This window comes from Pteropus alecto, unplaced genomic scaffold (assembly GCF_000325575.1).
Source record: "Pteropus alecto unplaced genomic scaffold, ASM32557v1 scaffold71, whole genome shotgun sequence".
Taxonomy (NCBI): domain Eukaryota; kingdom Metazoa; phylum Chordata; class Mammalia; order Chiroptera; family Pteropodidae; genus Pteropus; species Pteropus alecto.
In genome coordinates, this window is record NW_006433024.1 from 20343615 (window position 1) to 20353502 (window position 9888).

The 9888-nt window shown below is 40.6% G+C and overlaps 2 protein-coding genes across 3 annotated transcripts in view; both read right to left on the reverse strand.

The window, feature by feature from the left end:
• FNBP4 (formin binding protein 4) overlaps positions 1–1950 on the reverse strand; it is a 30929-nt gene extending 28979 nt beyond the window's left edge. Inside the window, exons 1-2 of one of the 2 annotated variants that reach the window (XM_006908128.3) lie at positions 1628–1950; positions 556–648 (exon numbers count right to left, since the gene is read on the reverse strand). In XM_006908128.3, coding sequence (XP_006908190.1) covers positions 556–648; positions 1628–1850 — 316 coding nt within the window. In that variant the 5' untranslated portion in view covers positions 1851–1950. Of the gene's footprint in view, positions 1–555; positions 649–1184; positions 1598–1627 lie in introns of those variants that run through there. The other variant, XM_025044146.1, reaches the window with a different exon arrangement.
• Positions 1951–6895: 4945 nt separating this feature from the next.
• NUP160 (nucleoporin 160) overlaps positions 6896–9888 on the reverse strand; it is a 55850-nt gene continuing 52857 nt past the window's right edge. Inside the window, exons 35-37 of the mRNA XM_015586357.2 lie at positions 9197–9322; positions 8201–8305; positions 6896–7972 (exon numbers count right to left, since the gene is read on the reverse strand). Coding sequence (XP_015441843.2) covers positions 7883–7972; positions 8201–8305; positions 9197–9322 — 321 coding nt within the window. The 3' untranslated portion in view covers positions 6896–7882. The remainder of the gene's footprint in view (positions 7973–8200; positions 8306–9196; positions 9323–9888) is intronic.

A 9888-nucleotide genomic window follows, 5' to 3' on the forward strand; every position in this document is an offset into this window, starting at 1 on the left:
TTTGGCACTTGCTGTGTCAAAACTTTATAAACATTAAAATTTGGGCTATAAGACAAAAACATTTGGGCTATAAGATCCATTTTACAATGAACTGAGGTCCTGGAGCCTTAGAATGAATGCTAGAGTGGCAATTTGAAACCACGTTTATCTACAAAACCATCCGCTGCAAATATTCCTTACTGCTTAGTAAATATTTACTAAGAGCAATTTTCAGCTCCACAAACATTTGCTAAGTACCAATCAAAGCAGTGTTAGAAAAGAAATAGGATGAAAAGACATGGTATCCACAAAGAACACCACGCTGGTGGGGGAGCCAGAAAACTTTTTAGAAAATGGCATCAGAACAAAAAGTAAAGTATTTAGGGTACAGATACAAAGCAACGAATTTTACAATGGTTGAAGTATATTACCAATAAGCTCTCACAAACAGATTTAAATTTCCATTTTTATGGGAGAAAGATAAATTAACAACACTGAAGTATTCAACAAAACACTATATACAAACCTAATGAAAGATACCGTAGAAAAACTGTTAAAAAAAAAAAAGATCTATACCTGTTGCTTTCACGGCTGTGGGTCTGGTGGTCATGACTGGTTTTGGAGGATTCTGAACAACTCTGGGAACCTCCACCACCACTTCCTGTTCATCTGGATTTAGAAAACGAACAAAAGTAAACTACAGTCAGATTATGAACCAGAGAAAACACTATAGGTGACATAATAATCTTCGATTTGAACTTCCTAATCTAGAGTTCATCAATTTAAAAGCAGGGTGTATGTATAATCCATCACTGACCCAAATAAGTGGAAGATGATAAACAAGCAGAGCTAGAATCTTCCATCTGCTTAGTGACTTTAACATCAAGGATCTGAGCATTATCTGTAAAAACTACATCTAAAACAATTTTTTAAAAATACGCAAACCATAAACCTTCTCTAGACTACCATAGGGCCTTTACGACAAGCACGGCTATAGCATTTTTTCCCGCATGAGCTACTAACGCGATATTTTTTTTAACACTTGAAATGATCGCTGCTTCCCCAGCGTCTGGCTCCTGTAGTAGCGTTGTGCAGTTACTCTCAATCTAAGTATCACTCGGGAAGAAACACACAAGTACTTGGGAACCCACAAGCTCCACTTCTCCAGGAATTTTTGGCATACCTGCTAATCAGGGGTTACTTACACTTTCGCTGGAATAATAAAAAGGGTTTGCTCACTTCTAAAGGGTCTCTCCCAGCTTCAACAAAAACGAAAGGAAAAGGAGATGACGTGCAGAAAAGGCCAGGTTCCACTGTCATCAAGCCTCAGACGCGGAAGCTCACACTCTCACACACACCCCGTAAGTTATCCGAAACGGGCGTGGACGCTGATGAGACGCGGGGTGCACAGGGCCAACCCTTGCACCACAGATGGCGCCTCGTGGGATCGGCGCGCACGGCTCCGCCGCCTTGGGGCCCGCAGCCGAATTCCTCGCAGGCCCCACGCAGCAGGCCTCGGATGCAGACACCGCCCGCCGCGTTTCTCTTCCTCCCAGGGCCCTGCTTGAGATGTGTAGGCCGCAAGCCTCGATCGACCTCGAGTTTCGGACGCCTCACCTAGGGGTCGGGGCCCCTCGCACACTCTTACCTTCTGAAGGCGAGTCTTCCGGAGCCGCGGCCGCGGGCACCGCGGTAGTCGTTGGTGGCGGCGGCGTCGGCGGAGTTGGCTGGTTGGGGGCCGTCGCCGTCGATTCTAGCTCGGTGTCGGGTTCTGGCTCCGGGTCCCGTCCCGGTGTACTGCTCCGGGGACCCGGAGGAGAGAGCTGTAGGATAGGCCTGCGGCCGGGTACCGCCCGGGACTTCTTCCCCATCGCGAGCCCAAGCGCGAGCCGCAAGCGTCGGACAGCCGAGAGGGGCGGGCACTTTGCGCCGCGCTGCGTAATCAATATTCATACACCGCGACACCGCCTCCTGCGAGGATCCGCATTTAACCGGCGAGGCGCGCGCTTGCGTCAGTACCTTGGGTCCTTTACGTTCTTCTGGCTCCGCCCCCCAGGGAGGAAGGGCGGGCTTTACCCATGGCGCTCGACTATTGGCTATTTTGAACGATTGAAGAAGCCTAAAGCCAATGGGAAAGGAAAAAGAGTGAGAATCAAGCCAATAGTGCGGAAGGGCCTGAGTATAGAATTTCTTCTCCATCACGTAGGGCTCCACCCATGCGATTTTTGCGGAGTCTCTCTCTCCCTTTCTCCCTCCCTTCCTCCCCCTCCCCTCCCCCTCTCCCCCGTCACTCTTTCTCGCTCCTCGCTCGCTCGCTCTCGCTCTTTCTCTTTTTTTTTTTGCCCCCTTGTCCTCCATCTTGTTCCTGTTCTCGACTAGCTGTTCATCTTCGTTGATCTAGGAAGCTGTTCCGCTTTCCGAGCTTTTACCCAAGTTTCGCCCTGATTTTTGTGGCTTACTTTGGGTATAGCATTGAACACTAGTAAATAGAATAGTGGGTCTTTTATGGTTTTGTGAAATTTAGAGCACAAAGATGATGCCTCATACAATGTTGCTTATCAGCTGAAAAAAAAATCGCCAGAAGTTTTACTGCATACGAGGAAAAAGCCTGAATTATGGTAGAATACAGGAGCCTTCCAAAACTGGCCCACTGGTAGCCTGTTTGCTTTATGTGTCTTTCTTGAACACTCCTCCATCCCCTGTCCCGTGTCCCCGCCCCACCCCCCCGCTCCCCCCATTCCCCGATCCCTTTTCACCTCTATCACCTTCAGCCCTTCACGCAGCTGGAGTAGCTACTGCATCACATGGCGAAATTTTTTAATTGCTCAAGACCTAATGCAGGCATTACCTCTTTAAACCTTTTATCTCAATGCTGAGCCCCGCCCCAGCACTTGACATTCCCAATGTTGATATTCGTCTTTCACTTCTAAATTGAGTTTAAGACTAAATTCAGTGGTATTTATTTTTATATTCCTGGTTGCTGACTCAGTTTTTACTAGAGCATACTAATAATATCTAAAACATTTTTTGTGCACTTAACTATGTGTCAGGCAGTGTCTAAGCCGTTTACATGTAGAATTACATTTGATTCTCACCACAACCTTACAGGTAGATACTATTATCCCCTATTTATAGGTGAATTCTCAGATTGGTGAATGTAAAAGCTGTGAAAGCAGTAACTTGTCTGTTTTGTTCCCTGTATATGAAATGCACATTCCGGAACATAAGCACTCAGTTTTTCAATGAATATTGTGCATGAATATATACAAACTTGAAATAAGTGGTAAAAGTTATTTCCTTTTCTTGCCTATGCAAGGAATATCTGAATTGTGCCCAAGACCTGAAAAATTCACAGCTAGAAAACAGAAGAATTTGCAGTTTTGAAGCTATCAGCAATTTCTGGATTTATTTCTTGAGGGGAGATGCATTGAAATACGGAAGTTGTGCCTAGGAGTTCTGAAACCAAACATTTGGATTCACACAACTCAGCTCCAGCACCTTCCAGGTATGATCACTTGAACAAGTTTAATTTCTCTAAACTTGTTTCTGCAACCGTAAAACACTGTACCAGGAACGAAATAAGCAATCATTATATGGTAGCTATTTTTACTATTAATGAGCCTTTTGTTTAAGTAAAAGTCCAGATCCTATTATAAAACTGGCTGGACCCAAGCTGAGATTATGAGCCAAATCACAATGCATAGATATGTGAAAGGCTGTTTTTCTTGGGGTAAACTTAAATTTCTGGAGGCGGCTGTTAGGTTTATAACCAGAGTTCTCAACCCTGGCTGTTCTTAAAACCATCTGGAAAGTATTAAAACAATATAAGAATCTGAATCAGTTGAATGAAGGTGGGAGTGTAGGACCCATGTCAATTATTTTTTAAAAAGCTCTTAGGTTATTTCAATGCTTAGCCAGTGTTGAGAGCCACTGGCTTTATAGGGAGACATGTTTTGCTGTTGTTGGCCTCACAGGTGTTAAGGAACTGGACCAGGGGTGGGCAAATTATGGCTAAATTAGGCCTGCCTTTTAAAGGGTTATACAAAGAAACAAACAAAAATATACTGTATGTAGACTATAAAGCCCCAACTATTATCTGGCTCTTTACAGTTTTGCCTATGTCTAGACTCAGAATGGGTAAATGTGGTCAGTCACTCCTTTTAAAGAAAAATCAGGCCTGATCCTTGATTGCCAGGGTCCTAAGCACCTCTGGAATTACTGAGGTTTTGTGTGTGTGTGGTGATGTTATTTCAGTAAAACCAAATTATCAGGACTGACATTTGACAAGTGAAACCTGGGAAGAGCAGTTATTTGAATAAATGTTTATTTTCAAACAAAAGTTTTTGGTGGGTGATGTCTTTACTTGGTATTTGATGTTAATTTAAAAAAAAACAAAAACAAAAAAACAAAAAACAAAACAAAAAACAAACAAAAAAACTGACCTTCCTGAATCCCTTTTAGAGCTGTAACTCTTGGAACTTCAACAAGGGGTTACCTGTCGAGGTGGACTGTCCACAGAAGTCCCAGCTGCAGTAGGGAAGAGTGAAGTTTTATGTGTATGTGTTGATTTATCTACACTGTTAATTCTGTCTCACCCCCAATTGGGCATACACTGATCAGCTCAATTCTGATGGTGATCTCTGGACATTAGCCTGACTTCACAGGTTTAAGGGCTCAGTCCCCCAGAGGACTGCCCTTACTTCAGAAGCCAGCTCCGAGCGAGGTCCCCAGGCCACCACAGTTCTAACTGGCTATAAAGTCAGCGGTTCCCATGAACTCTTCGAGTTTGCTAATTCTCTAGAACCATCCACAGAATTCTGGAAAGTACTATACTCATGATTATAGTTTATTAAAAAGGATACATACAGGACAAGGTCTAGGAGGAAGCACAGAGCTTCCATATTGCCTCCCTGTGGAATCAGGATCTGGTGCCCTCCTAGTAAGCACATCAGTGTTCTCCCATCAGGAAAATCTATTTAGCTTTGGTGCCCAATTTTTTCTGAGAATTCATTACTTAGGCATGGTTCATCGAATCATTGGCCACTGTGTCTGTGATTGAACTCAATCTCCAGGCCCCCTTTCCTCCCAGGAGGCTGGGCTGGCCCAAAGGTCCAACCCTATAATTACTATCACAGGGTTGGTCTTCCCGGTGACTGGCCCTATTCTGAAATTAAGGCCCCACCAAGAATCACCTCATTAGCATAATATTCCATCATTCAGGAAATTCCAAGGGTTTTTGAAGCTCTGTGCCAGGAATCAGGGTCAAGGACCAGATACTATGTATTCTTTATTAAACCACATTATTTAACCTTGTATTCTATGATGTTCATTTAAACCGTGACACGTCATTTACTGAAAGAAATGGTCCTTTGAATAATAAATTGGTCTTATGTTGGAGTTCTGTGCAGATGTAGAAAGGTATATTCTTGTGGCTTGGGGGTTAATGATGAGTTATTGATTATATTGTTGCTCTTAATTTGAGAATTTTAGGTACACAGTTAGAAAGATTGGTGATTAAAGGAAACTTTAGAACTTTCTATAATTTATACTGTGTTCTAGTAGAAAAAATGTAGTATAGGTTGAGGTAAATTAGGTTGTCACCTAGAATATGTTCACTGATACTTTTTGTTGACTAATTATGAATCACCCTTATATTTACATTCCCCTTAGCGAGGGGAATGTTGGTATCTGCCCACACCAGAGCACGCTGGGAACTTAAGAGTGGCCAATAGAGGAATCTGTGGGGATGGGCACAGTTGATGGTTTCTGTAAGCTTCCAATCCTGTACCAGGTTTTTAAGCTTTTGTTTTCTTTACCCCTAACTGTTCAGTGAAGTTTTAGGAAACTATACGACCTGGACTTTGGGAGGGAATGAGAATGGGGCAAAGAGAGCCAGTAGTGAACTGGTGAGAGCTGAGCACTAGGGCTCTTAAGCTGTTTTGGTGAGGAGAGCTGGCAGAGGTTAACAATATACTGCCAAGGTGGCTTTGTAGAATGTATTAGCTTTATTGGAAGGTCACAAAAATCATAGTGATAAAGCTGGTAAGAATGGTTAATATGAGACTCAGTATGTCATAAACTGTATTAACAGAAATGATATCTACTTTTATTGTCATAGGCTGGTAAGGTAAGGACTTATTGATTACATTTTGTTAAATTATTTAAGAACTATAAAGTGTTCCTGTAAGAGTCACACTGTTATTTAATGGTAGTTAAGTACTAAAAAAGGAAGGAGCCGTTTTAACATTTTTTTTGTATTCAGAAAAATGCCTGAGTTGGAAAAAAACAAGGAATAATGATGCTTATATGGACTATTAAAATATAACATTGTCCAGAAAATAAAAATGCAGACCAAAACAGGTGAGAAAAATGAAGTGAGAGAATGTGGGCACCTTCTGCTTTGGCTGGGAATCAAAGTGAGGAAGGTGGAAGAAAACGGACAGAAGAGCTGGGTTGGCTCCAGCATGGGTTAAACCCAAATAGGACAGGAAAAGCTGGTCAGTCTTGTGAACTGCCCCCATGGAAACCACTGCTTTTATCAGCAACGCACATGGACAGGTTTCTGTAACAGAGCTGGTCTCAAGTTACTTTTTGACCTCCAGAAATGGCTACAACATGGTTTGATATTTTCCGGATGTGGGTTTTGATCCATTAGTCACTCCTGAAGACATCAGGCTACATAGTAAGTGAGGATACATTTTCTGTGAAACCTTTCTTTTGGTGATAAATGTGTACAGAGGTCAAAATATATTTCTGGCCTGAGTTGGAAGCCACAGGTTCATAGAGCTGGAAGGGCAAGGGCTCTCTCAATTCCCAATTGCCTCAAACGCTTCATATTAATCATGGCAGAGCTAACATGTAAAAAGAACCATACACCGCGATATCTACCAATAACAGTACAACAGGAAAACTCACATTGTTATTTAAAATATATAATGTAAATATGGTATTGATAGTATAAAAATTAAAGGCTTATGAAAAACTCAAGAAAGGTCAAAGGGCATACAAGCAAGTAGTATACAGATCATTTCCTTAAAAGATAAATTTTAACATACAGAATAAAATACAAGATTTTGTTTTTCATTTCTCCAAATTTGTGGGCATGAATGCTTTTGAATCTGACCAGGAATGTTTATATTTTGATCCAATACATTATTAGACTAACTGTATGATCAAGTCCGGCTTGATTATCGTAAATCGTAGAAGTTAACAGAAATCACTTTGAAAATCTGTTATTTTCCAAGACGGAGTTCTAATTTTTTCTTAGCTAAGAGTTTACTCAACTTTAGCTTCAGAACCAGATTCAATATAAGATATCTTCTTTGACAGCTGGTCATCATTTTAAGCTTCATCTAGGCAAATTGTTAAATACTTTATTGAAGATCATACAAAAACTCCACAATAAATAATGAAAAGAGTACGTAAAATCATTAGCCTCTGTTCACAATACAGAAAATACATGTCAGTTCTGGACCAAAATAATTCCGTTGAAATACAAAAAGTGATAAGGAAGAATGAAAGGATTTGCAGTGACTGCTTTTGGTGGTCAGCTACAACAAACCAACAACCATCGGCTACTTTGGAAAGTGAAAGTGGGTTTTGATTTGCAGATAAAGAATGTCTTCGGTAGTTTAAAAAAATATAAACTCTAAAAAAGCTTGAGAATCATATACAAAAGCAGCTGTTTGAGACCAAGGTTGAAACCAGAAATTGTGTTAGCACCACCAGCAAGCACAGGTCCTGTGACTCACATGCACTCCTCTCCTGCACAGAATGACGACTTGAATATTGTACACATCATTTACGGGTCTAAAAATCAGGCTGGAGGACAGGGTTCCTGTAGGGTAAAGTCTTAAGCCCTAAGAGGCACCAAGCGGTTACAAAGGCTAGGCAACCATCCAGATCACAAGTTTCGACGATATAATAAATCCCGTGTTGCCGTATCGACTTTTTGCTGGTAGTCCTCCAATTTGTCAAGTATTTTCTGAGACAGCTATAGGAGAAAAGGAAATCATTACAGAAGTCAAGGACCAACAAAGCTTGAGGTTATTAGTCACCAACCAGACCTCCCTTAATAAAGAGGTTAGTCACTCTGCTTTGTTTAATTACTATTCAGTATAGGAGTCTGCTTTGTGATTCTACTGATAAAACTGGACTTCTCTGTTCTCCTTAATCTTTGAGAACTGAAGAGCAAGCTAAAAGGTGTAACTTGGTGACTTACTGCAATGTTGTGACCGTTGGCACTGTTTTCTCCTAGAGCTTGGAGAAGCTGATCGATAGAAGAGTATGGAAGCCACACCATTGGAGCCGTTGCAGACAGTGGAAACTGAAAGGAAAAATATTGTTTGAAGAAAATCTGCAAAGTGGACCATTTCTCCTGGGTAGTTACTGTCACAGGCCCTGATCACAAAAAATGCTTTACTTATTTTGTTTTTTCACTATAAGAAACTATGAACGTGTGCATGAGTACACACATATATACACATATGAAGTTTGGACCCCCCTTCTCTTTTCAACTGGTAACTTGTCCTTTTCTCAGTTAAATCGAATATATTTTTAAACTCATGCCATCTCTTATCTTAAAGGAGACCTAAGGCTCCCAAGTTTATCCTATTAAGGATAAACACATTCAACAAAACTCTAAACTGTCAATGAGTGATACTATTTTTAGTCTAAAATTTAGATTGGAATTATCTGGAAAAATATTTGGAAAAGGAACATTTAACTTTTGAAGTTCTGAATACTTACTTTCCTTAGAGTTGAAGAGCTTAGCTCTACAGTTAACGAGACCTAGATTTTAGACCTACCTCTTCTATTTACCATCTGTTTAAGCTTTGGCAACTTATTTAACTTCCGAGCCTCTCTTTCCTCATGGGTTAAAAAAAAAAGGATTAAAACAATCTCTCATGCACTGTTGTAAGGATTAAATGAGAATACACTGGTAGAGACTTGGCAGGGTCTTTGGCACACAAAAAATACCATTTTGTTCTTATTTACCTCCCTCTTCCAAATACTAACTAAAACCACATTCCTTTGATAGAGAAAAATGAAATGTATTCCCATTTTATAAACAGGAAACTGGATCTTGGAGAAAACTAGTTGTATAACTACTAATAGTAAAGGTTAAATCCACTATTCTATAGTTCAATTTATTTTCAGATCCTGGTTTTACTTAGTGTGATGATATAGAATTAAAGAAATGCGTACACATGCCTACCTCAATTCCAAAGTACTGATGTCCTTTCCCCAGAACAGCATCCACATATTCTGAAACCAAATCCACAGCTTCTTCTAAAAGGTCATAGTTTAAGTACAGACGCAGCAACTCAGCAGCATCAACCTTCTGTAAAGAGTCAGTGAATAAGAACATCTGTTTCCACCTTACCTGGGCAATGACCAAAGGGTGTTGAGTGCCTGTCTCCCTTGCATTTCTATTTCTCAATATGAATAAATGAGCACCTTTGTTTACTTATCTTCGTTTATTTATCTTGGGAATGGGCTGGATTCCCAACAGCCCAGTTACCCTTTAAACACCTTGTGAGACCCTATCTGTTAAGGTATTTCTCCTGTTTTGTGATCTAAGATACATATTAATTATTTTCAACTGTGTCCACGTTAGTGAAAGTCAACAAACCTTCCCAGAAATGCTGAGAACTAAAAAGACAGAATGTTCACATTAATTCTCAGAAATGTATGACTGACAAATGCAAAAGAAGTTCAAAGAATCACCATTTTAAAAACCTGAGTCAAATCTGTAATAACTTAGGGTGAGAGAAAAATGAATAGGGCCTCAGTATGGAAGGGCTCTACTTACATTAATTATGATTTCTATATTCTGACTGATCACAATCAACCTTTACCATCTGATTCTCTATTTTCTAACTTAAAAACGAATCGATTTTCTGGAGA